The sequence below is a fragment of the Hippocampus comes genome, unplaced genomic scaffold, assembly GCF_001891065.2.
Source record: "Hippocampus comes isolate QL1 unplaced genomic scaffold, H_comes_QL1_v1.1 scaffold353, whole genome shotgun sequence".
Lineage (NCBI taxonomy): Eukaryota > Metazoa > Chordata > Actinopteri > Syngnathiformes > Syngnathidae > Hippocampus > Hippocampus comes.
The window spans coordinates 156631-184163 of NW_017804981.1; the positions used below are offsets into that span (position 1 = coordinate 156631).

The 27533-nt window shown below is 42.0% G+C and overlaps 2 protein-coding genes and 1 long non-coding RNA gene across 4 annotated transcripts in view; all 3 read right to left on the reverse strand.

Annotated features, from left to right (window-relative positions):
• nrbp2b (nuclear receptor binding protein 2b) overlaps nucleotides 1-9290 on the reverse strand; it is a 16928-nt gene extending 7638 nt beyond the window's left edge. The window contains exons 1-2 of one of the 2 annotated variants that reach the window (XM_019893424.1): nucleotides 8859-9290; nucleotides 8640-8828 (exon numbers count right to left, since the gene is read on the reverse strand). In XM_019893424.1, the coding sequence (XP_019748983.1) occupies nucleotides 8640-8759 (120 nt within the window). In that variant the 5' untranslated portion in view covers nucleotides 8760-8828; nucleotides 8859-9290. The remainder of the gene's footprint in view (nucleotides 1-8639; nucleotides 8829-8858) is intronic. The other variant, XM_019893426.1, reaches the window with a different exon arrangement.
• On the reverse strand, nucleotides 2852-6640 carry LOC109529930 (uncharacterized). The gene is made up of 2 exons (XR_002170922.1): nucleotides 6500-6640; nucleotides 2852-6194 (listed from the first exon to the last, which is right to left on the reverse strand). It is a non-coding gene; the product is annotated as an uncharacterized LOC109529930 (long non-coding RNA).
• Nucleotides 9291-22768: 13478 nt separating the features above from the next.
• The window catches only part of slc4a2b (solute carrier family 4 member 2b), a 27574-nt gene continuing 22809 nt past the window's right edge, over nucleotides 22769-27533 (reverse strand). Inside the window, exons 13-19 of the mRNA XM_019893436.1 lie at nucleotides 26397-26603; nucleotides 26176-26324; nucleotides 25383-25577; nucleotides 24366-24632; nucleotides 24168-24257; nucleotides 23659-24099; nucleotides 22769-22828 (exon numbers count right to left, since the gene is read on the reverse strand). Coding sequence (XP_019748995.1) covers nucleotides 23929-24099; nucleotides 24168-24257; nucleotides 24366-24632; nucleotides 25383-25577; nucleotides 26176-26324; nucleotides 26397-26603 — 1079 coding nt within the window. The 3' untranslated portion in view covers nucleotides 22769-22828; nucleotides 23659-23928. The remainder of the gene's footprint in view (nucleotides 22829-23658; nucleotides 24100-24167; nucleotides 24258-24365; nucleotides 24633-25382; nucleotides 25578-26175; nucleotides 26325-26396; nucleotides 26604-27533) is intronic.

Here is a 27533-nt window from a genome sequence, read left to right on the forward strand (position 1 = left end):
GGGGGGCTGTATGCAAATGAGGCTTTGTTGCCGTTTTGCTGTTGTGAGAGCCTCAAAGATAAGCATAAAAAAAAGTGGATCAAGGAAGGACATGTGAAGAGGTTGATGTCTTTACTTGTATTGATGCACATGGACAAACGATGTGGGGGGGCGGGGCAATTCACCAAGAAGACAGCGTTATATTTATGAGTAACATTATAGTAACAAAATCGAAAATGCATAACGTGCCTCTTATCCGGGGAAACAAACAGAGTGCGCTAAAACTCTTTTTCCATTTTCAAACATTTGTGAAAACGCTCCATGGAGCCACTAGGGCGGCGCTAAAGAGCCGCATGCAGGTTGCAGACCGCCGCCCCAAACACATAAATGGCTACTGGTAGTAGTGACCAGATTACGAAGGGGATTTCGAGCGACAGAGCTGTCGCGGATCACCACCCGCCTCCACCACACGTCCCGACAGCGCCCGCGGCCTGAGCCACTGACCGTCTGCTGACCTTCGCCTCCATCGCTCTCTCTACCTTTCTCTCTCTCTCTCTCTGGCTGTCTCTCACCCAAAGATGTCACATGGGCAGCTCGCGGCCACTCTCAGGGAGAGCGTGTGCACTCGGCGTGATGAATGATGATGTGGCTCCAGTCTTAACGGGTCAGATAAGGGACAAGAAATATTAAAAGCTCCCGCTGACGCAGGTGAATGTGACATCAGTACTCGAAAAAGATATGTCAACCCTCTTGATGATGTTTTTTTTTTTGTTGTTGTTGTTTTTGCGCACTACAAATTTTTATCAAGCCATTATACGGGGCCACATGATTCACCCGGAAATTCATAAAATTAAAAGAAGAAAAACAATGTTCAGTCATCTGTCTATCTATCTCCACGTATATAACGTATTTTCCGCACTATAAGGCGCACCTAAAAGCATTCAATTTTTTGAAAAGCCGACAGTGCGCCTTGTAATCCGATGCACCTTATATATGGATCGATAGTCCGGTTTCTTGGACGTAGTATTTTAAATGGTCCGTAAAGTGCTTTGTTACAGCTGCAGCGGTTGTGAAAGCGCGATATAAATGAAGCTGTATTGTCTTATATTCCCTTTGGTGCAGCTCCATCTAGTGGATGCATAAAGCAATCGCAGCCACTATTATAGCTTCTATTCGATGCGCCTTATAATGCGGTGCGCCTTCTATGAAGCAGTTTTAAAACAGGCCATTCATTGAATGTGCGCCTTATACGCCGACGCACCTTATAGTGGGGAAAATACGGTATATATACGTGGGGTGTAACGAAGAATTCCCTTCATCCGTCTATTAGTGTTGCGGCCGTCCTCTCCGAATTGCTTTAAAATACAGTACACCAACTAATTAATCGATCTCAACGAAACAATCAAAACGTTATAAATCACTTTGACAGTGATGATGATTTTTTTTTGTTTCGTTGTACGCAATCAATTTGGATAGTTTGGCTTTAGAGTTTAGGACAAGGTCACAGGTTCTACAAGCGTACTATCATCACATTACATCACACGTTTTGATTTCCTCAAGGAGACCTTGACGCTGGGACTGCAGCCCGAGGGAGACCATAATGAAAAACCAGCGCGGTGGCGGCGGGCTCGGTCGGCCGGCGTTTGCGTTGACGATTAGCCTCGCTCGCGCCATTGTGGCCGCGACAAAGCCGCCGATTTACGAGGCCCACCGATTGCGGGAGAGACACCCCAAGCCGGCTGGGACGTGACGAGCATTACGAGTGTCGAGTATTGCAGAAGGAAATTCACCCGTAGGCAGTTTTTATCTCCCATCTGCCTGCGGGACGGAGGTGCACATACAGACATGACTTAAACTTGTTTTGTTTTGTTTTGTTTTTTTAAACGTCCGGAAGAGCAGGTTCAGCAGCATTTTGCGCCAGGTGAAACCTTTGCATTCGTTGAATTGAGGCCTACACGTTTATACAGAAGAAAGATTGACAAGAATCAAAGAAGTTGTAAACCGTGTAGTCGAAAAAGGGGGAATACGGTGCGGAAAAAAGAAGCCAATTACAGTAAAAAAAAAAAATTAAGACATGAGGACACCACAATTGAGACAGCGGACAAAAAGACAGCATTGGCTCACATTTTATCTTGATGTTGCTGCTTGTTTTCTAATATTGTTCTTTTTCCAACATTTTTTTTCCTTTACCCCCCTAAATCACCCCCCTCAACAATGCGGTAAGAGGAGGACTGACACTTGACTGATTGGCCTTTTTTTAGCCAGCAGTTTCCATGTTCCCGGGAAACCAAGCACCCTTGTTTTTGTTTTTCTTGCTTAAACTGGCGCACTTACACAATTAAGTCTGTTCTTAGAGTTCTTGGAGCCAGGCTGCATTTCCCCCACACCCCAAAAAAAAGAAATCTTTGAAAAGACCCTTTCCCTTAACATGACGGCCTCACTGCAGTGCAGCTTGCCGGCAAAGGGAAAACAAAACAAAAGGGTGACTTTGGTCAAATTGGCTCAGCGCCGTTGCCACATTCAGAAGGAGCGTTGAGTGCATCAGCGGAGGGGAAAACAGCGGAGCTGGAGAAAGCACTATTTTATTTACACGTGTCAATTAGCGGAGACCGTGAAGGCGGATCAACGTGGAGAAGATATGATGTCTGTTTTGTTTCATAAATAACAACCATTGTATTTTGTTGTAATCTTTTTGTCCACTTCACATATCTTTGATGTAATATTTTTGTATTTTTTTTAATCAAATATGCATTTCTTTTTTTTTACCTAATATTTGGGTATTTCTGGGTTTTTGTTCACATTACTTTTCTTTTTTTTTTTGACTAATTTAGTTTTCTATCATATTTTTAATGTCATAATTTTTCTTTTTTTTTCAATCACGTTGTATCACTAACCGAATAATGTATTAATAATTTTGTTGCAGTATTTATTGTCTCTTTTTCCCCCTGGTAGTTGTGCATTCTTTGTCCATATTTGTTATTTTGAAATATTAGAAATATATAATATTATATTTTTAATAGTCAACTGTTCAGATGTTAACACTGATGATGCTCACTACTACAAATTGCTCACCAGCAATTATCTTTATCTGGAAAAAAAAACAAAAAAGTCTTTCGGATAAGTATAAAAAGTGTCATATATAATGTTTAAATTTGCTGTCAAGTGGCGACGTTCCCAAAGCCATTGTGCAACCTAAGAGATTTATAGTGCTTATCCTCTGCAGAGACGAGACGGAGCTGCCGCAGTCAATCGCAACTGACGGACTGGCTACTTCCCGGACACGTTTCAGCACTTCGCTGGCATCGTGAATGCAAGAAGACCGCGACATCTTGACTGCATCATTGAGATGGCTGGGAATAAATTTAACTGGAGCTGAATGCGAACATCACGGCAGTAGGTGGGTGAGGAGACCGGTTTCACAAGTCCAAATGGACACAATGAGAGCGACCGCTGTTCTTCGAGAACAATGCCTTTCCCTGTGTAGAAAAGTGAAAGACTGAAGACGACACGTAATGCATGTTTGCGTACTGACTGATGTCCAACAACACATTCAAAGTCTGAATACAAAGCAGATTCGTGGCAAGCAAAACCACAGTTTCCGTTGGCGTTGCTCAATTTGATGATTTCATCCCAGGGGAACGGCTTAATAACATTTTATGCGCAAGATAGGGATTCCCTTGCGTTCTTGGTCTTGCGGAAATTGTTTTTCTTGTCCGATGAACATCTGGGAACTGTGAGAAAATGACTTTGCTTTTCACTGCAGGCGTCCTGCTTTTTCTATAGACCCTTAGCACACTGTTAGTTAGCTGACTTGCTCATCAGCTTCGACTTTAATTAGCATGGTAGCAGACTCGCGGTTAGGTGAAATGCAAGTCATTAGCCTCAACTTAATCTAAACATGAGTAGCTAGATGCTAATGTATTTATTCAATGAGCTGCATCTCGTGAGCGTGGAGTTGTAGCAGGCAAATAGCTGGCATGCAAGTCGTTAGCCGAGACTTTAGCTGGTGATCTGTTTTTTTTTAACCAAGAAAACATTAGCGGTACAAAAACAGGCTAGTTTATCTACGTCAAACGAGCGTTATCCATCGCAGATTAGTAGTTTGGCAACATGCGCGCCATTAGCCTTTTAATTTCTACGTTAGTCGTTAGCCATAAAGCGATTTTAGCTGTCGGCCAAAATGCTAATTAGCACACTACTTTAGCTGTTTCTAAAAAAATCATTAGCATATTATTCCAATTTAGCCAACACTTCAGCTCCTGCTGACAATAAATAATCTTTAGCTCCGTTAATTAGCAGATGTGCTACTTGAGCCGCTAGTAACAAGCATGGATGAATAATTAAATGAGCCTGGTTTTTTTTGGCCGTTTCTACCTAACATGGACCTTTAATCAGACTACAAACTTGCTTTCATGAATATTTAGATGCTAATTTAGCTGCTCATGTCAAGCATGGATCCTGTATAAGCCCTTGTGGTGATGTACAACGCTAGTGTAGCTGCTAGTTTTGTAACATTTTGGATTTGCCAAGCTTTGATAAGCAGTAAACACGATAAAAGCTGTCAGTAACATAGCGTATCAGAAGCCACTGTGTCACATTTATGTATGTAGTATGACGTGGCTGCTAAGATAGCTATGTTTACTCTCAAAGGTTCAAGATAAAAAAAAAAAAGTGTGCAATGCAAAGGAATGCCGCAACACTTCTACTGTATCCCTATTTTACTGAAGGTGATAACTGAGAAATCTTATTTGTGCCTTGCATGGTCAGAGGGAGGGCTTGTGTAACATTTAAGAGGGCATGCTCTCTTCATGCAAGGACTGCAAACGAGCACTTGGTCCAAGTCGAAAAGCAAGTTCTGAATATTGACCATAGCCCCACCCGGAATGCTTTCTTTCTGAAGCCTTACAGAGGCACTAAAAGGGCATTGGAGTGCATTCGCATTAACTTGACTCCAGCTGCTGACTGATGCTAATGCGCAACTCATCTACGCCGGAAGGTTCCGCCCAAGTTTCATCACGTCCAGTTGTCATCATCATATAAAAACTTCAACGCCGCGAGCTCTGCATTCAAGAGAATCAATAAAACAACCTCAATGGGACATGGGTGAAAACTTCCAGATAAAATAACTGCAATTCCCTACAAAAAAAAACAAAAAAAATTGAAAATGATTTACTTGACGGCTATTACGATTCTTAATACATCATACACATGAAAAACCGCAACGTCGAGGAACTACAATGAAAAGTAATTGGTAGCCCACTTGTTAAGTACTTCCTGTAAACGACACTAGCGCCAAGCCGTTTACGAGTTAGCTTTAAATCTGTTCATGGTGTTTATCATGATTAACGTTACAGAATGTATATTGTTGACACATACAGGAGTATGCGGAGCAAAATGCTACGCTAGCATTAGCATGCGCGTTCATTTTTTTATGATTTGCAGAAAATGTGGAAATGACAAATAACAAATCTGCTGGACCAGGCAGTGGAAACAGAAAAATTAGAAAGAGTAAACAAAACACGATGCAGAGTTAAGGCAGAGCAAAATGCTACACTAACATTAGCATACGTGTGACCACACGAACCCCTCGACCTCCCTTTAAATTGTCACAGGTCAGGATCACATCTCACGTGTTGCTTTGATATTGCGACCTGACCCATATCACCAACATCTCTTCAATGACCTCCGCCAAGGCGCTACGCGACTGCGCTTCACGGCCACTCGTTGATACATTATTTATTTTGAACACGCCACGGCGCTGAGACATTTCACACGGAGAGCCCGGCGCAAACGTCCACGTGGCAAATGTCGGGCTGAAGCTACTGAAACAATGCACCGAAACCGCAAAAACTAGCTCAATTAGCATGTACGTTCATTAGCTCGCGCAACTTTTAGCATAGACGAGTTCTATTCGCATACACAATCATTCACACAGCCTAAAAAGTGCTTATTACTAGCGATGAGCTTAAATTACTTCAAGACATGATTAATCGACCGTCAGTTCCAAACATTCGACAATAGTTAACCATCGATTCACTGACTATTGTGTTCCGGATAATTTGCCCGGCGAAAACACACACATGTGCTATAGATCTTATCTCATCTAGTCAGGCCGTAATATCGGAGTATGTCAACAAAAACACACATCAGCACATTGCGCCGTTAAACCATTCACAAATCTGTCGGTACTGCTATGAAGCTCAAAGTCATGTGACCTCACAAACACTCCAAGGAAACGGTCACGTTGGCCGGTTGGCTATTAAAAACGGATCCACGCGAAAGCACTTGACGGCATCTCCACGTGCTTTTAAAAAGGGTCAAATAAATGAGAACATTTTCCACCGAAATTTTAAATTGTCCCGCTACCTGTTCTAAATCTGTAACACGACCCGACTGTGAAAGATTTATTGCGTGCTGGACTTGCCTCGTAGAGTTACCTTAAACTTTGAACTCAACAAAACGGGAGTCTTCAAACAACCGTTGCTAAAATGCTAACATGTGAAGCTCAAAGCCACGTGACCGCACAAACACTCCAAGGAAACGGTCACGTTGACCGGTTGGCTATTAAAAACGGATCCACGCGAAAGCACTTGACGGCATCTCCACGTGCTTTTAAAAAGGGTCAAATAAATGAGAACATTTTCCACCGAAATTTTAAATTGTCCCGCTACCTGTTCTAAATCTGTAACACGACCCGACTGTGAAAGATTTATTGCATGTTACCTTAAACTTTGAACTCAACAAAACAGGAGTCTTCAAACAACCGTTGCTAAAATGCTAACATATAATCAGGTACAACCTGACCAAGCATTAAAAAAAAAATGCGAAGAACAGATCCGATTTTGACACATTTTGTGAGTCACTTGAGCGAATGTCGCCATTCCGAAAGATTCAGGTGACTCAACCGTGCATGATTTCCCGTCTGGCTCCATTAAAAGTGAGACTTCCCCTGGCTGCTTTTGACTACTTCAAAAGAAGGATTGGAGGAGGACTGAGCCAGCGCAGGGAACCGAACCACGTGACGGCGTGTTTATTTAAATGCCCGAGCGAGCTCAATCCCGAATCAAGTGGCGTCTATTGCGAACTTTGACACAGTGACTTCTTTACACGGCATGTGAGTTACACTGAACCTGCTGGATGATACGCTCAAGGAAGCGTGCTTGACATGATCAAGTGCATGTACTCCGGGGCTTCTTTTTTATTCCATTTCCTTGTCACTTGTTGCCAGGCAGAATATGGCTTTCCATAAACATCAAAAACTTGATGTTGGGAGTAGATTTCTGACCTGAATCAAATAATAGCAGTCATTTAGGGCATTGTCTAGCCGTGTTTAGCGAATGCATCGCAACTCTTATCGATAGCCGGCTGCAGCGGGGGTTAATGGAATCACTAAAGTTAAGTAATCAATGGGTGGAACAACGCTCGGGTGGGGTTGCGAAATAGCTTGAGCGGCCTTTTTCTTCCGTGGACGTGCAAAGTCAGAAGAGTGCGAGCCGGAGATAAGCTTCACGGTGAAAGTCTTGGCGTTATCACAAGCGGCTAGCGGCTGCGGCCCCCTGCCCAATCACGGACTCAATGCCGTGACTTGCGGCCATCGGGCAGGCGCCGAGTGAATTTGCGCTTGTTTTTTTTGTTACGTTTGTTCAACAAAGCACTGAAAATTTACCAACACCTGTGTCTGCTCTTCTAGGGGTGGAGGAATTACCGTTTCATTCTAACTAGCTGTGGACATTCTCTGTTTTTTTCTTGCACTGCAGGAACAGTCCATGTGGGAAAAAAAATCACCGTACGTTAACACGATATAGTGAATAATCAGCGATACAGTGAAGGCGCATAACATGAACCGTGATATACAAAGAAATGACTGTACATGTTTTTGTAAACAATGAAGACAAATGAGAGTTTGTCACAAATTCACGATGGAGAGTTTTGTGTCACTGAACATTGTCAAAATATGAGAAACAGCTCAAGGTTTGATACTGGACAATTGCATATCACTGCAAACTCCAACCACAATAACAAACAGGGTTGAATTACAAACGCTGACAGCGCCACTCAAAAGTGGACGTTACTTGCTAGAATGTATTGAGACAGTGCAGGGGTACCTAATAAAGTGTCCAATGTTGTGTGACTGAACGCATGTAACTTGAAAAGGTGGTGAGTGATTTGGAGTCGGCAAAGTTACCGGACTCAATGCCGTGACTTGCGGCCATCGGGCAGGCGTCGAGTGAATTTGCGCTTGTTTATTTTGTTACATTTGTTCAACAAAGCGACTGAAAATTTACCAACACCTGTGTCTGCTCTTCTAGGGGTGGAGGAATTACCGTTTCATTCTAACTAGCTGTGGACATTCTCTGTTTTTTTCGTGCACTGCAGGAACAGTCCATGTGGAAAAAAAAATAATCACCGTACGTTAACACGATATAGTGAATAATCAGCGATACAGTGAAGGTGCATAACATGAACCGTGATATACAAAGAAATGACTGTACATGTTTTGGTAAACAATGAAGACAAATGAGAGTTTGTCACAAATTCACGATGGAGAGTTTTGTGTCACTGAACATTGTCAAAATATGAGAAACAGCTCAAGGTTTGATACTGGACAATTGCATATCACTGCAAACTCCAACCACAATAACAAACACTCCACAACCAACCTGCTCTTTGCGCTTCTGCCATCGTCCACAGGGGCTTTCCTCCAGGATCTCGCTCTCATCCTCGCTCTCCTCCTCCTTCCCCTCCGATCCCGATTTCCTCTCCGGGACGGACATCGTCATCTTCACGCCGTTTACTGTTGACAGATTTCAGCCCCCTTCCTCCACCAGGAGGCCACCCTCCTTCCACTCCTACTCCTCCCCCTCCTCGTCCTCCTCCTCCTCCCACGGGACGACGTTTTTCCTCGGCCGGCGTTTCGCTGTCTAAGTCGGTGTTGATAAAGGCTTACAACAAGCTTCCCGGTTGGGATAGACGCCACACCCCCCTTGTGGGGGAGAGAAAAAAAAGCAGACACACTGGAAGGAATAATTCGGAAAACTCGCTTCTTAGCTTCCCGGGGACGGTTCGAGCGAGACGGTGAAACGCGCAGAGCAATCACGGGGAGGCGGTGGTCGCATGGTTGTCCGGTTTTTATGGACGATAGTTAATGTTCCGCGTCATCCTCCGAGTGGAGGAGTCTGTGCGCGTGTGTGAGCTGTTTGCGTTCAAAGCCGACCAAGAAGCACCTAGGGGAGCACATTTACCGTAATGGCGTTGAACACAGAGCCGCGCAAAATGCGAGAAGCTCAAAAGCACCTGGAAGGCGGAAGGGAAACATCCGGGTACTGTAGATCGGCGGAAGTTGTACATCCGTGTAATTTGCATGTAAAATATCACTTTTTTTCATTTTTGACCACTGAGCGAACCATCATTACAGACACTTTTTTTCACACGAAATTGAGATTAACTGTGTCTCACTGTGAGTCAAAAGCTAAATAAAATGGCCAATGGTAAAGTAGTAATAGATATTTCTATAGAGCCCTCTTATTGGTTGCGAAATGGTGACAAACCATACTGACAGCGTCCTCGCATTTACACTTTTTTCAAACACCTAATCTTCAACCATTAATTTTAAAGCTCATGTTGTTTGATATGAAATTAATGTGTTTGGGAATATATTTGGGTTTAAACCATTACTATAGGGAACATAAAAAATTGGGAAAGGTGATTCACATTTGTTTCTCTTCATGACGGGTCGTGTGATTAGGCGAAAAGAAGAGAATGCTAACCACCAAAGCTCTCGTTGTGTCATGTCACCTCATACCACACTCACGGGGGATACGTTAAGCATTTTGAAATAATTTACTACCGTGAAATCCCAAACCTTCATTATATTATTGAGCAACAAGCAGAAACATTGCGGTAATTGGTTGAGTCAACATGAGGCTGTTACGATTCTATTCTGCCCTCTAGTGGTCTTTGTGGTAAAACACCCATGGAGGATGGTGCTACTGTACCCTGCTGTAGTGTTTTTTTTTTCATTTGATGTAATGTAATGTATTTATTTTATAATGCACTTGTTTATATTACAATTTAATATAGTCATGTATTAAGTTTATTCAAGCACATTTTAGTTGATTTTGTTCAACTATACTTTCCTTATTGAATTTTATTGAACATTTTGTGATATTTTGTATGTAACTAAATCTTATTGTATTGTATTATACGTAGAGCCAGTGTGTGACGTTTGTACTATAATTGCTGCTTTTCACTATAACCACTTATGCAATATTCAAGGTGTTCATTTCACAATTTTTTTGGTTGCGGTGTTTAATAAGGACTGAGAGCTGCAGACTCTTGTTGGTCAGTGAGCCGTAATCACACACGCGTGTTGTAATCACTCTCTCTCTATATTTAGCACCTCTATTTATATATATATAGGGAGGCTCCCGCTTTGCCAGTCTGCCATAAGGAGATTTTCTCGGTGCAAGGCAGCACGATGCACAATGCAGGCTTCCGCACCGGTGGGGTGACGAGGCGGGCGGGGGTTAATAAAGTGTGAAGTGTGCAGATAACAAGAAGGCATATTGGCCAGCCTTTTTGATTGGGTGAATGTCATTTTTAATGTAGCAGGATTACATTTTGCACACACAAAAAAAGGCTTAAGTGTGATTATAAAAGTTGTTTCACTTGTACAAAGGTGAGCATGAAAGCAAGCTACCTTTTCAGTCAACTATGGAGCTCTTGTTTTTTTTTGAGCACTTTTAATCCATTTGCACTGCTAAAAGTGTCAGACCTCCGGTGTTGTAGTTCATTTGTTTGCAGTGCTCCGTCCTGGTCGTCACCATGGTCTGAAATTTCAGAAGAAAATTAATTTTTGGATCTCTCAATGGCTGAGTCCGATGTAGGCATGTGTGTCTTCTTTTTAAATCAGAACTCCTTTGAAACACCTGGGGTTCTCAAAAATATTTAGGATTTAAAAAGCATATACCGGTACTTAAATGAAGTACCATACCTCAGTGAGTCTTGGCCTCTGGATGCAGTGAACATAAGGTGTGGGATCCGGTCTGATCTGGTCTCCCTCCGTCTTGTAACAGACCGCGCAGTCCATGAGAGGCTACAATGACGGCATAAATGTATAACAATTAATATTATGTTGCTCAACAATATATTCCCAGCCACTATTGATATGATGGGCTCACTCTGTCGTTCCTGAATGGGCATCTCTTATTCCTCGAAGTCGGTCCTTTGGCACATCGGGTAGGCTTCAGTTGAAAGTGGTGGTAGTAGTATTTCACATCAAAGCCACTCTGCATTGAAATGCAAATCAGAGATACTTGATTAAGGCGTAATGTGTGACGTGGTTTTGTATAGGTTGTCTCTCGATGTGTTGCTGCACCATTTGTGTATTTGTAGTTATTTATGACTGCCGCGGCATCAATGCTAGCTTCGTCAAACCATCTATGGCATTTTACATTAGCATTAGGGAATAATCGGGTTGAATATGTACGTTATAACCCTATAAAAATATATTTTGACCTTTCTACACGGTGAATAAATATATTTCTCTTTAAAGTTCGCTATAAAATGTTTAGAATCCACTCGGAACAAACATGTTTTCACGTTGCGTTCATGTACCCTTGTTCATTCCAATAGTCGACTTGGGTTCTATCAGATGTAATCAGATGGGAGTGATAAGGGTGTATTTGAGCAATAATTTCAACATTAATATATCCTAAAGTAATTAGCCAGAAATCCAATATTTGCTTTTAGATTGATTGAATGTAATGTCAAACACCCAAAGTTGAAGTTGGTGCTAGGATGAACAAGGATCCTTGAATGCACCGCAGCTCAAACGCTGCTGCTCTAGTTTTTATGGTCCCGACTCACAGTACAGTCCAGTTCTAAATTAATTTTGTTCTGCCCACTTTTATCGCTTAGTTTATGAAAGTTCCATTAAGGGTACCCTTGTGAATACTAAGATCCAACTTTGAATCTTAAAATCTGTTATCGAAAGAGAAATGTGTGTTTAATGTTTAAAAACATGCAGAGGGGACCTGTGACGAACAGGTAGTTTGCTGTTAAAATGGACATTTAAAAACCAAGTGACGCCAGAATGAACAAACGAGATATACAGTACCATGATAACCCTTTTTGAGTCACTATATACGTTTTGGGTTTTTTTTTTAAGCAAGGATGGCCTCCAGAGCAAGGCCCTGGGGGTTACCTCGGCGTCTGACTTTTCCAAACTCCTCAGGAAGCGAAAATGGTGCTGCACGCCCGCGTGAGAGTTGAGATGCACCAAGGCCAGGTCCACGCCTTTCTTATAGTCCGCCGGGAGCAGGTCGTAAGCGTCCTGGGCTTCAGCCGACCGCCACACGGCTCCCCCGACGCAGGCCACCAGCAGCAACAACACCGCCATCTTACTGGAGAGTCCAACCGAGTACAACGAAGGGTGAACGAACTTTTGTGTCTATCTGATGGGTCAAACAAATCCTGGACTCAATAGAGCAGCTCCCACGCCAACATTTTTTCTCTCTCTTCCTGGAAACCCACCACCCCCATCCTCCTCCCCAGGAGAGCAAGTCTTGACAAAAACAAGCTCTGAAAACAGGCAGCTGCATGACAAACGCTTTTGTTGTGACACATTTGGATGACTAATCCAAGACCATCATCCCATAAAGACAGCTCCAAACTAATCAGAAGGTCAGAAGGAGAGAATGAACCATTTACGATGCACTGTACAAAACAAACTACAAAAATTGGCGGTTGATTCAAATGTGTTTCATGAATTTTGTTATTATCAAGAAGAAACAACGCATCACCTCAAAGCAGAAGACAAAAACGCTCTTTTTTGGGAGAACAGTACGAGTGAGAGCGCCTCATTTCCTCCAAGTGATGTTATCGGACGTTCTCCCATTTGTTGATAAAAGATATGCAACCATTTTAAACCTTTCAGTCAGTTTAAATAAAACTGACTTACTCTATTTTATATAGATTATAGAAAGAAAAAAGAATTACCGCAGACATATATTCTTTATCCTCTCCGAAGAACGGATAATATTACTGTTGGCACATACATGAGCATGTCTGTACTGCCCCCCAGTGGTAAAGTCGCACACACCAGAAGGAGCAGCTTCATGGCAATTGGATTGAAAACCGTTAAAATCTTGACAATTTATTTATTATTGTGATTACTGTATCTTTTCAAAAAATAAAATACTCTATTTTTTTCCTCAGAAAAACAGAAACTGGAGGGATGGATGAAAAACACCTGCAGGCTCTTGATTTTTATTTTTTCAAAATAATCAACCAAAAACATGTCACCTGTAATGAATACCATTTGTGCTTCAGAAAACACACACGAAACAAATCCTGTTTGGCAACTCGGATTTAATATGACCTACCGGGGAGCCGACTTATAATTAGAGGTTGTTTGATGTTTTCTATCTGTTCGTTTGTGACTAATGTTTTTGGATGGATCGACGGGCGCTGCATCGTTAACGCGTTGAGGGTGAATTGACATAATTGAGCCCAAAGTGGGACCCCACGTGGACTTTTTTGAATTGTTTTCAGACCAATGATTCTTCTACTGCAGTGGTTCTTGAACTTTTTACACCTCGTACCACGTCACAAAATACTGTAATTAGTGCCACCATCATGATCAACATTAATATCATCACTTTATATGTTCAAAGTAAACAATTCCCGTTTTATCCAAACCAACAACTTATCTACAATATCTATAATATACATCAATAATTCCCAAAGATGTACCTGAACAAACGTCGTTTTCTGTTACCCTAAAAAGCAGGATTGAAGAGGATTTCACATTTTAAACAACTTCAGCAAAAACTAGGCGGGCCTTTAAGTACTTCCTGTTCATTAGGCTTCTTTCAATGAAATATTGCGTCGCCGTCTAGCGGCCAACAGTGGAATTACATGCAAAACGGAACGGAAGGCAAAACAAAATACTTCTAAAACATTTCTCAATATTAATAGATTTCCCCCTTGTGGAAAAAAAAACAAAATGACAATGACATCAAAACATTTTTTTTAAGTACTTCCTGTTCATTAGGCTTCTTTCAATGAAATATTGCGTCGCCGTCTAGCGGCCAACAGTGGAATTACATGCAAAACGGAACGGAAGGCAAAACAAAATACTTCTAAAACATTTCTCAATATTAATAGATTTCCCCCTTGTGGAAAAAAAAACAAAATGACAATGACATCAAAACATTTTTTTTTGTTCTTGTTTTTGTCTTATTTTTTTCTTTAATGCAGGACACACGAAGTATTATGATCTTGTTTAGGCAACCCTATCAGAACATTTTTTTAAATGCTTTTGAACTGATAAGAAAATAAACTCACTCAAACCCACAAGTCTGCAGCAGATGAACCTTGGGATATTTTCCAATGTCAACTGCATCCTTTTTTGGGCACCATTTATCTACATTTTAACATTTTGTCCACATAGCTTGGGAAATAATTAACCCAAGTCGAGGTCAGTAGCTCTCAAATATTCTTTCCAAGATGAAGGGAAAACTCCCATTTTTTTTTAAGAATCTTCTATTGCCTCTGTACAACTACTCAGACAAAAAAACAAAGCAAAAAATGTAATACAGTGAACTCACTCTGATTCAAATACTTATCCTCTATTAACTTTCGGTGCACAAGCCTCAGCATTGACTGTATTACTTGGGTGTGTATTAAAGTGATCTGAGATGTTTGTTAGAGGAAAAAAAATGTGCTCAGACAACATTTTGGTGTGAAGGAACTATGTTGTAGTGAGCTGAGGAGTTTCAGACAAAAATAATGATGAATGATATTAGACAGGGACGGTTACTGGATGGATGGAATGTTTCATTTACTTCATATTTCATGTGTTTTAAAACAATAATAAAGTATGTGTATCATGTGCATCATGTTTTGTGGATTTGATCATGACAGTTTATTGACTGCAATCACAGACTCTGGCTTTTGAATAATCTCCAGCAAACATCAAGCAACCATACACGTTTAGGGTATTATGATGCTATTTATTGAACGGCAAAAACGATCCAATACAGAAATACAAAATGACAACAATCGCAAGGAGATGCTGTAGGCCACAGCTCACACCCAGTCACTCACGCAGAAAAAAAACGGCTAACCTGACATCCGCTCTTGACGTCACTCACTCAGCACACATCACGGTATTACTTTGTTCCTGTGGAAGCTAGAAGGTTTGTGCCTCCACTGCTGTACGCCAACCTGTTGCATTGCTCCATTCGGCTCGCCTGCACCTCCTGCCGCATATTTAAAAAAAAACACCAATAAAGATTAAAAGTGACGAAATATGGTAAACTGGCAACGAGTAATCCACCAGGTGACTCACCGGAGTGACAGAGGGCTTGCGGAGACAATTGAGGTAAGGTTTGGGCTCCGCTTCGATATCTCCTTGGAAGGTTTTGTAGCAAATGGCGCAGTCGATCATGGGCTGAAAGGAAACAGGTGAGAACAACTCAGCCAGGTTGTCCCGTTGCATTTTTTTTTGTTTTGGTGGTCCACTCACGACGTCGTTTCTGAAGGTGCAACCCGCCGGATCCTCGGTTCCTTTGGGGCATCTGGTGGCCTTCAGGTAGAAGCGGTGGTAGATGAAGACTACGTCAAAGCCAGCCTGAGAGGGAGAATGGGACAAAAAATATTGTGTGTATTTATATATGTATAGACACACAAACACACACACACAAGAATAAGCGGTTCGGATAATGGATGGAGAGATGAATATAAAGTACTGTAGTGAATGTTCTAAAAACAGTTTCTCTCTTCTTTAACATCCTGCTACCACCACTATTGCTCACTAGCGCCCCATTGGCGGAGTCGAAAAGCGGTATTACAATTTAGTTTCGGAATATTTTGTCTAGTAAAACGGAAATTACTTGGTACGAATAGATAATCAATGTTTATGTTTGGCTATGAAAACGAATAATTTGGTACAGACATTAGATCAGATTGTATTTAATTTTCATGCTTTGACATGTAGTAGATAAAACACACAAACGTGTTGGAATGCTTTGAATTCGATTCTTCATTGGTAGTTCTAGACTTCCGGTTTTGTCACCGTCGTTGCTCACTAGCGCCAAATCAGCGGAGGGGCTAAAAATAGAATTACAAGCTCTTATCGGTTGCATTGATTTTTCTACGGCGACTCGGTGGTCGATTGTTTAGACGCCCGCTTCACTGTGTGGAGTTTGTATGTTCTCCAAGTGCTTGCATGGGTTTTCTCCGTGTACTCCGGTTTCCTCCTACATTCCAAAAACATGCACGGTAGGTTAATTGAACACTCTTAATTGTCCGAAGGTGTGATTGTGAGTGCGAATAGTTGTTTGTTGATGCGTCCCCTGCAACGAGTTCATGGTGTACCCCGCCTACTGCTCGAAGACCCTCGTGAGGATAAGCGAAACGGATGGATCGTTCTACGTTCTCTCACTCGATTGATAAAAGTACCTCCACGTTAGACTTCGTGACGCTCTTGAAGAAGAGAAAGTGGTTCTGGATAGCGGCGTGTTCGCTGAGCTTCTCCAGTGACAAGTCGACACCTTTCCTGAACGTCTCCTCGAGTTTTCCGTAAGCTTCTTGCGCCTGGGTGGAGGCGCATAACGAAGTTACTCCGACGGTGAGAAGCAGAAACAAGGCGGCCATCTTCTGAAGTGCCGTAACGTCCCTGGTTTGTTTGTTTTGTGGTCGTTCTCCACCTCCTTCTCCCCTTCCTCCTCTCGTCGCCGGGAAATCCAGCCCTCGTTTTTTCCGCCCCCACAAATGCAACGACAACAAAATGTCTGAAACAATGTGGAACTGGAACTCCTCAGCAGAGGTGGGAGGAAGTCATAATCTTTAAGTCCCAAAATTAAACAAGTCAGACATTCTGACACCAATGCGCCAAGCGAGAGAAATGTGATCAGTCAATCTAAGAGTAATTCCAATGTTGCAAGTGTTAAATACACAGAGGACCCACTTCTGAAACAAATAAATATAGATAAGATAAGATAAGATATAAACCCTATTTCTGTTACAAAGTGGTGCACAGCAGGCCGACGCCACTTCTGACACCAATAAGGTGAGCGAAAGACAAATGGATTCAACTTCTGGTACCAATGGTGTGAAACCCCACTTCTGAAACCAACGTGGTGAGTGACATACACATAGATCCCATTTCTAATACCAGTCTGGCCAGTAATCGACACAGATCCGACTATTTAGAAGTGACGAAAAAAGGCAGCTTGATCCCACTTCTGACACCAATTAGGCAAGTGACAGATAAATGGACCAAAAGTGACACGGGGAATAAATAGAAAATAACTTTTATTTGTCATCAACATTTGAAGCATCAACTGTACAAGGGAGCTTCACTAGTGGCCTCTTTGTTACATTCTCATCATGGACACATACACAAAACACCATCACATCATTCACAAGCACTACAAACATTAAAACTAAACATGTGTGTGACCACGAATAAGAACAAGCGGTAAAGCTGGTAATGCAACAGCTAAATATTCACCTCTTAATTCACGACTTCATGGTCCCGCAGGCACTTTTTTGGTGATGTCACATGTCACCACAGACTTGAATAAAAAGAAAACCATTTTTTTTTTTTTTCCAACAAAAAAACAAAAACAACAACAATTCAAGAGCCTTGTCCTCTCGTTCGAATTATCGTTGTCTACGATCGTCATGGCGCCCATATCAGAACAAAAGGTGGAATGTTGGTTAGATGTCAGACGAACTGTTTGGCAAGACGAAATATTCCTGCAAAAAAATAAAACACGTGACGAGTGCCCTATACTGTGCTTGAACCAAGCCAATATATAATAATATAATAATAAAGTGAGTATTTGTTTTTTGTCTCCCCCTGGTGGCTATTTTGACTACATTTTAATGCAGGACACACGAAGTATTATGATCTTGTTTAGGCAACCCTATCAGAACATTTTTTTAAATGCTTTTGAACTGATAAGAAAATAAACTCACTCAAACCCACAAGTCTGCAGCAGATGAACCTTGGGATATTTTCCAATGTCAACTGCATCCTTTTTTGGGCACCATTTATCTACATTTTAACATTTTGTCCACATAGCTTGGGAAATAATTAACCCAAGTCGAGGTCAGTAGCTCTCAAATATTCTTTCCAAGATGAAGGGAAAACTCCCATTTTTTTTTAAGAATCTTCTATTGCCTCTGTACAACTACTCAGACAAAAAAACAAAGCAAAAAATGTAATACAGTGAACTCACTCTGATTCAAATACTTATCCTCTATTAACTTTCGGTGCACAAGCCTCAGCATTGACTGTATTACTTGGGTGTGTATTAAAGTGATCTGAGATGTTTGTTAGAGGAAAAAAAATGTGCTCAGACAACATTTTGGTGTGAAGGAACTATGTTGTAGTGAGCTGAGGAGTTTCAGACAAAAATAATGATGAATGATATTAGACAGGGACGGTTACTGGATGGATGGAATGTTTCATTTACTTCATATTTCATGTGTTTTAAAACAATAATAAAGTATGTGTATCATGTGCATCATGTTTTGTGGATTTGATCATGACAGTTTATTGACTGCAATCACAGACTCTGGCTTTTGAATAATCTCCAGCAAACATCAAGCAACCATACACGTTTAGGGTATTATGATGCTATTTATTGAACGGCAAAAACGATCCAATACAGAAATACAAAATGACAACAATCGCAAGGAGATGCTGTAGGCCACAGCTCACACCCAGTCACTCACGCAGAAAAAAAACGGCTAACCTGACATCCGCTCTTGACGTCACTCACTCAGCACACATCACGGTATTACTTTGTTCCTGTGGAAGCTAGAAGGTTTGTGCCTCCACTGCTGTACGCCAACCTGTTGCATTGCTCCATTCGGCTCGCCTGCACCTCCTGCCGCATATTTAAAAAAAAACACCAATAAAGATTAAAAGTGACGAAATATGGTAAACTGGCAACGAGTAATCCACCAGGTGACTCACCGGAGTGACAGAGGGCTTGCGGAGACAATTGAGGTAAGGTTTGGGCTCCGCTTCGATATCTCCTTGGAAGGTTTTGTAGCAAATGGCGCAGTCGATCATGGGCTGAAAGGAAACAGGTGAGAACAACTCAGCCAGGTTGTCCCGTTGCATTTTTTTTTGTTTTGGTGGTCCACTCACGACGTCGTTTCTGAAGGTGCAACCCGCCGGATCCTCGGTTCCTTTGGGGCATCTGGTGGCCTTCAGGTAGAAGCGGTGGTAGATGAAGACTACGTCAAAGCCAGCCTGAGAGGGAGAATGGGACAAAAAATATTGTGTGTATTTATATATGTATAGACACACAAACACACACACACAAGAATAAGCGGTTCGGATAATGGATGGAGAGATGAATATAAAGTACTGTAGTGAATGTTCTAAAAACAGTTTCTCTCTTCTTTAACATCCTGCTACCACCACTATTGCTCACTAGCGCCCCATTGGCGGAGTCGAAAAGCGGTATTACAATTTAGTTTCGGAATATTTTGTCTAGTAAAACGGAAATTACTTGGTACGAATAGATAATCAATGTTTATGTTTGGCTATGAAAACGAATAATTTGGTACAGACATTAGATCAGATTGTATTTAATTTTCATGCTTTGACATGTAGTAGATAAAACACACAAACGTGTTGGAATGCTTTGAATTCGATTCTTCATTGGTAGTTCTAGACTTCCGGTTTTGTCACCGTCGTTGCTCACTAGCGCCAAATCAGCGGAGGGGCTAAAAATAGAATTACAAGCTCTTATCGGTTGCATTGATTTTTCTACGGCGACTCGGTGGTCGATTGTTTAGACGCCCGCTTCACTGTGTGGAGTTTGTATGTTCTCCAAGTGCTTGCATGGGTTTTCTCCGTGTACTCCGGTTTCCTCCTACATTCCAAAAACATGCACGGTAGGTTAATTGAACACTCTTAATTGTCCGAAGGTGTGATTGTGAGTGCGAATAGTTGTTTGTTGATGCGTCCCCTGCAACGAGTTCATGGTGTACCCCGCCTACTGCTCGAAGACCCTCGTGAGGATAAGCGAAACGGATGGATCGTTCTACGTTCTCTCACTCGATTGATAAAAGTACCTCCACGTTAGACTTCGTGACGCTCTTGAAGAAGAGAAAGTGGTTCTGGATAGCGGCGTGTTCGCTGAGCTTCTCCAGTGACAAGTCGACACCTTTCCTGAACGTCTCCTCGAGTTTTCCGTAAGCTTCTTGCGCCTGGGTGGAGGCGCATAACGAAGTTACTCCGACGGTGAGAAGCAGAAACAAGGCGGCCATCTTCTGAAGTGCCGTAACGTCCCTGGTTTGTTTGTTTTGTGGTCGTTCTCCACCTCCTTCTCCCCTTCCTCCTCTCGTCGCCGGGAAATCCAGCCCTCGTTTTTTCCGCCCCCACAAATGCAACGACAACAAAATGTCTGAAACAATGTGGAACTGGAACTCCTCAGCAGAGGTGGGAGGAAGTCATAATCTTTAAGTCCCAAAATTAAACAAGTCAGACATTCTGACACCAATGCGCCAAGCGAGAGAAATGTGATCAGTCAATCTAAGAGTAATTCCAATGTTGCAAGTGTTAAATACACAGAGGACCCACTTCTGAAACAAATAAATATAGATAAGAAAAGATAAGATATAAACCCTATTTCTGTTACAAAGTGGTGCACAGCAGGCCGACGCCACTTCTGACACCAATAAGGTGAGCGAAAGACAAATGGATTCAACTTCTGGTACCAATGGTGTGAAACCCCACTTCTGAAACCAACGTGGTGAGTGACATACACATAGATCCCATTTCTAATACCAGTCTGGCCAGTAATCGACACAGATCCGACTATTTAGAAGTGACGAAAAAAGGCAGCTTGATCCCACTTCTGACACCAATTAGGCAAGTGACAGATAAATGGACCAAAAGTGACACGGGGAATAAATAGAAAATAACTTTTATTTGTCATCAACATTTGAAGCATCAACTGTACAAGGGAGCTTCACTAGTGGCCTCTTTGTTACATTCTCATCATGGACACATACACAAAACACCATCACATCATTCACAAGCACTACAAACATTAAAACTAAACATGTGGTTGACCACGAATAAGAACAAGCGGTAAAGCTGGTAATGCAACAGCTAAATATTCACCTCTTAATTCACGACTTCATGGTCCCGCAGGCACTTTTTTGGTGATGTCACCACAGACTTGAGTAACAGGACACCATTTTTTTTCTTTTTTCGAACAAAAAAACAAAAACAACAACAATTCAAGAGCCTTGTCCTCTCGTTCGAATTATCGTTGTCTACGATCGTCATGGCGCCCATATCAGAACAAAAGGTGGAATGTTGGTTAGATGTCAGACGAACTGTTTGGCAAGACGAAATATTCCTGCAAAAAAATAAAACACGTGACGAGTGCCCTATACTGTGCTTGAACCCCCCCAATATATAATAATAAAGTGAGTATTTGTTTTTTGTCTCCCCCTGGTGGCTATTTTGACTACATTACCTCACCGTTAGGTCAGCTAGCTTGATAAGCTAACTAGCGAGCTAAGATAGACGAACTAGCTAGCCTTGACAAGCTTACTAGCAAGCTAAGGCGAACTAGTGTGGAAATTTAAGATGGCTCGATAAACTGGTGACCTAGCTAGGTAAAATGGAAGTATAAAAGCTAAGACAGATAAGCTAAGCAGTGTGATGAGATAGCTGGTTACTATAGTTAGACTAGCTGGCCTGGCAAGCGAACTAGCATGCATGTAGTAACAAAGTAGCAATCGCCAAGTGTGACTAGCTAACTTGAGGTAACTAGTGCCACATAAACTAGCTTGTCAAGCTAGCTAGTCTGTGATAATAGACTAAGCTGTAGCTTGTTCGTAGGCTTGTCATGCTAGCTAATCTAAAAGATAATTGTTTAAATAGGCGAAGTAGTAGCTTGCTAGTTATCTTTTCAAGCTAATTAGTCTAGGATAGCGCATTAGTTAGCTTGGCAGGCTAACTAGGGAGCTACAATATACTGGACTAAATAGGAGCCTGCTAGCTTATTAAGCTATATTGTAGTTGTAAACCAGTGTATTTTGTGTTCCTTACCGCTAATTTAAATGTACAGTGTATGTCAAATGCAATGCATTTTAGTATATATGGGGGAAAAAATACAGACAGAAAATAACCATTTCTGGTCACTGCTACTTAATGGAGCAAAACGTCGAAGGACCATCCCTCAACTTTTTGCATTTGAGGGCAGCGTAAAAAAGAAAATGTGGAAAATTGCAACAAATCACCTCCAGGTTGTCAGTCACCTTGACAAAAACACACGTTATGAGATTTAACGATTAAAAACAATCACACTGTGTTATCGTCATTTTTGATTTGGTGTCTTCATTTACAAAACAAAAAGTGCTACTAGCGCCGAGTAAAGTGAAAGGCAAGGCCGTCCAGATGTCCTCCAAGTACACACTTTAGTAGTTCCTTCATATAAGGCACTTGTTGGTAAGGCAACGGTAAGTCAGCGTGCGAACGTTCCTCTACGTTCGTCACATATTCAATGTGAATCAGAGCAAACCTTTCAGGGCTAAAAAAAAAAAAAAGAATCATGTTGCGTGTCGATCAAGCGTAAATGTGTCACGATTTTGGAATCCCCTGAAATAGAATCATGGGCTGAAAGGAAACAGGTGAGAACAACTCAGCCAGGTTGTCCCGTTGCATTTTTTTTTGTTTTGGTGGTCCACTCACGACGTCGTTTCTGAAGGTGCAACCCGCCGGATCCTCGGTTCCTTTGGGGCATCTGGTGGCCTTCAGGTAGAAGCGGTGGTAGATGAAGACTACGTCAAAGCCAGCCTGAGAGGGAGAATGGGACAAAAAATATTGTGTGTATTTATATATGTATAGACACACAAACACACACACACAAGAATAAGCGGTTCGGATAATGGATGGAGAGATGAATATAAAGTACTGTAGTGAATGTTCTAAAAACAGTTTCTCTCTTCTTTAACATCCTGCTACCACCACTATTGCTCACTAGCGCCCCATTGGCGGAGTCGAAAAGCGGTATTACAATTTAGTTTCGGAATATTTTGTCTAGTAAAACGGAAATTACTTGGTACGAATAGATAATCAATGTTTATGTTTGGCTATGAAAACGAATAATTTGGTACAGACATTAGATCAGATTGTATTTAATTTTCATGCTTTGACATGTAGTAGATAAAACACACAAACGTGTTGGAATGCTTTGAATTCGATTCTTCATTGGTAGTTCTAGACTTCCGGTTTTGTCACCGTCGTTGCTCACTAGCGCCAAATCAGCGGAGGGGCTAAAAATAGAATTACAAGCTCTTATCGGTTGCATTGATTTTTCTACGGCGACTCGGTGGTCGATTGTTTAGACGCCCGCTTCACTGTGTGGAGTTTGTATGTTCTCCAAGTGCTTGCATGGGTTTTCTCCGTGTACTCCGGTTTCCTCCTACATTCCAAAAACATGCACGGTAGGTTAATTGAACACTCTTAATTGTCCGAAGGTGTGATTGTGAGTGCGAATAGTTGTTTGTTGATGCGTCCCCTGCAACGAGTTCATGGTGTACCCCGCCTACTGCTCGAAGACCCTCGTGAGGATAAGCGAAACGGATGGATCGTTCTACGTTCTCTCACTCGATTGATAAAAGTACCTCCACGTTAGACTTCGTGACGCTCTTGAAGAAGAGAAAGTGGTTCTGGATAGCGGCGTGTTCGCTGAGCTTCTCCAGTGACAAGTCGACACCTTCGAGTTTACGTATTTGTTTTCGAGTTCAGGTTTTGTGTGAAGTTGCCAGTTTATGCGAGTGTTATTTCGACTTGGACTGTCGCTATTATTATTGCCGGTGTCGAAAAACTGAACAGAGTTGTTTATGTAACATGGGTTCATGTTAGATGCATGGCAAAGGTTTTTTTCCGTCCACTCACGTGGTGATTTGAGTCTCCATGAAGATGAGGATGAAGACGAGCAGAGCGGGGAGGCAGCAGGCGAACATCATCCAGATGGGGAAATCCCCGTCGCGTCCCAGCGGGCTGATGATCCAGCCGCGCTTTTCGGGCTTGGTCACGGAGAAACCGCGTGGGACGTTCAGTTTCTACACAGAAATCGAAATTATTTGATTGGCTTCTTCTGAAGTGACCCGCTTGGGATTTATGGTCTTACTTGTGTGTATGTGTCGTCTAAACTGTTGTCCACAAGCACCATGACGAGGATGGCGATGGGCACCCCGAAATCGCCGATAATCCTGCGTAGCTGAGGACACGGGAACAACGAGACCAAGAAATGTGATTTTTTTTTTGTTTTGAATAAAATACTTCAGTTTGTATATTAAAACATCAAAGATGAACTCTTATTTCTCACCCTTCCGGGAAAGAAGGCACTGTTCTTGAACTTGCGTAAGTAGAAAGCGATGAAAAACGTCCCGGCCATGAGAACTAACGACAGCAGCGCCGTGTTGGGTTCGTCCGTCGGGCCGGCGATCTTGGTCACCTCGGGAACGGCGGTGACGTTGCCGATGTTGACCGGCGTTGCTGTGACGTTTTCCGCGGAGGCGTTCTGGGCCGCCGTGTCGTTTAAAGGAAGGAGCGGGTTGAGGGGGCAACGCTTCAGAGGGTGCTGCTTGAAAATCTGCCCGGTGACCAGAAGAGTTCATTACTATATTTTTATATAAATTAGAGCTTGCAGTTTAGCGCGTTATTATCGCCATTCATTTAAATGAATTTTAACGTGATTAAATTTTTAAATGTGTGAATAACTGCTCCAAGTGAAAAATGTTCATGTAAAATTGAAAATCGAAATTATTGTTTCAGTAAATATTTGGATTTTGCACGTAGAAAACTGATCCATGATTCCATGTTGATGAGAGCATTAAAACGGGAAAAAATAGGACAAAAATATCAAAGGAAATTCAGAAACGACAAAAAATGTGTGAGTAATCACAATTAATTATGAGTTAATTATGACGTTGCGTTTTTAATTCGATTAAATATTTTAATCGTTTGACAGCTCGAATAGATATGTAATTTTTTCAATAATTTTTTTGTCCTGAACGTCACATGACGCAGATTTAGTTTGGCTTGACTTCAAACCTGGTGATTGTTACTCCCATAGCTTCCGCTAAATTAGATTTTGCGTCGCAAAGACTAATTTGGAAAAAAAAAAAAAACATAAGCCCGGATAATAAACTCTCCATCCACTAAACATTCAACTCCAATCCGTCAACGGAGATTTCAACTCCACTTGTTAGAAAAACACACTCGTTTCAGCCTTGAGTTCTGAACGTTGTCCAGGGAGCGATTAAGTCCGCTCGCGTTAGCATCAAGGACGCTAACACATCAGGAAGCCATTTTTTTTTTTCTTTTGATGCTTGTTATTTACCCTGCCGAGCTTCATGAAGGTCTCGCAGATGAAGATGAGCGAGATGAGGAAGGAGAAGATCTCCTGCGTGAAGCGGGAGACGAAGCGCACTAGGAAGCTGCCCTCGAAAGCCACCGTGACGAGCACGATGACCACCAGCCACACGCCGATCCAGACGCGGCCCGTCAGGTACTCCATGTCGCTGGACTTGCAGAACTGGGACCACAAAAAACGTTTTTGTTTCCAACTTGCACGCACAAACATTGAAAAAAACGACAGCGCCGGCACAACGTAAACACGCTGAAGTTAATGAATTAGTTTAGGCCCGCCGCACACCGAGCGATGTGGCCGAACCCGACTGAACTGTCGTGCAACGTGCGGGGGTCGGGATTGAGTTCTCATGACAGCAACACATGTCGACAAATATAAAAGTACCCTACATCATATATTCTTTGTCCTCTGCGAAGAACAGCCGATATTACAGAGAAGTGACTTCCTATATGTATTCTATTGCCTCCTAGTGGCAAAGGCATGCATAACAGAAGGAGCAGCACAACGTCCATTGAATTAAAGCAAAAATGTGGGCAAAATGGTTTAATTCTTGACATACTATGTGGTTATGTATATTTGTATAAAAGTTCAATATTATTAAGTGCTATTTTGGAAAAATAAGTCACGATTTTTTGTTTATTTTATTTTTTGGGGTGATTTTCCAGTTCAATCGCTTTCGGTCGCTCCGTGTACTGCAGGCCTTACGGGGTTAAGGGGATAGTTTTCAAGATTTTGGCTCGGTCCGTTTGGATTGAGGGCTTACAGTGTAAAAAGCTTCTTCAAAGACCAAAAGCGGTCCAGAGAAGCCCACCACCAGCAGAGGCTGCGCTCCCAGCAAGCAGAAAATGACGCCCTGCACGGCGGTGGACACGATGAGCTCCGACACACCGATCAGACCTTCCGTCTTCTCGCCTTGAGAAATCACGTACGCACAAAGTTAGCATCTCAGAATGACGGCAAAATGCGCTCGCCGCTGGCACTCACTCAGCAGCCCTCCGAACGTGATGGCCGGCGAGAGGGCGGCGAAGTAGATGAAGATGACGGCGGCCATGCACTGGCTGTTGAGGGCGTCCTTAAAGTCGCTGACGTAATTTGGGTAGCGCCGCCTCACGTCTCGGATCAGGCCGCCGAAGGGCCGGCCGGTGCGCTCCAAGGGGTCATCGGACTTCTTGAAAGGCGTGATCAGGGCTTCTGCGCGGTTAGACGGGCGGGGAGGTTACGATAAGTTCTCAACCGCGCTGGATTTTTCAAGGTTTACCTTTTTCCTCCAGGCTTTTGGGTTCGTCGGCCAGCAGTTTTCCTTCCTCCCGCTTGCGCATCATCTCCCGCTGGAATCGCGCCACCGAGCGCAGGAGCTCGTCGCCGCCCATCTCCGACGGCGGCAGCACGATGCTGCAGTCCAGGAAGCTGTTGATGGCGTTCAGGAGGTCCTGCCGGTCGTCCGCCAGGTAGGCCGCCTCGTGGAATTGCTGCGATGGGTGTTCAATTTGGAAACTTGAGTCAGTCAAAGACCAAAAAATTGCTTTGCTCGACGACAAAAAAGAAAAGAAAAACGTTTAGATGGACTTTTTTCTTGTTATATTCGGACTTTATTTTCATGATATTTTTTTCATATTTACAATTTACCGGAAAACAATCGATAAAAAACAAAAACCCTAATAGGAAATAATAATAATATATAATATAGTACTGTTGATATTTTGAATTTATCCTCATGGATTAATATTTTTTTCCCTCTTATTTTGACGAGTCATGATTTGTCATATTTTTAATTTACTCCCAGATTTTTTTCCTTGAGATATTTTGACCTAATTCTCATAATTTCTTTTTTTTTTCTTAATATTTGGACTTTGTTCTCATAAAAATTTTCTCCATAATATTTGGAATTTATTTTGGTAAAATTTCAACTTTATTCTTGTTCAATTTTTAACTCATTCTTGTGCTATGAAAAACAAAATATAACAAACCTTTTTTGTCATGTTTACATTTTCCACGTGACACTTGACTTTTAGCTTACTATATCTAGATTTTTTTTTTTCTTTGAATGTTGGCCATTACAAATTTATTCTTGTAACATTTTCACTTTATTGTTGGAAAATGTACTTTATTCATTAAAAAAAA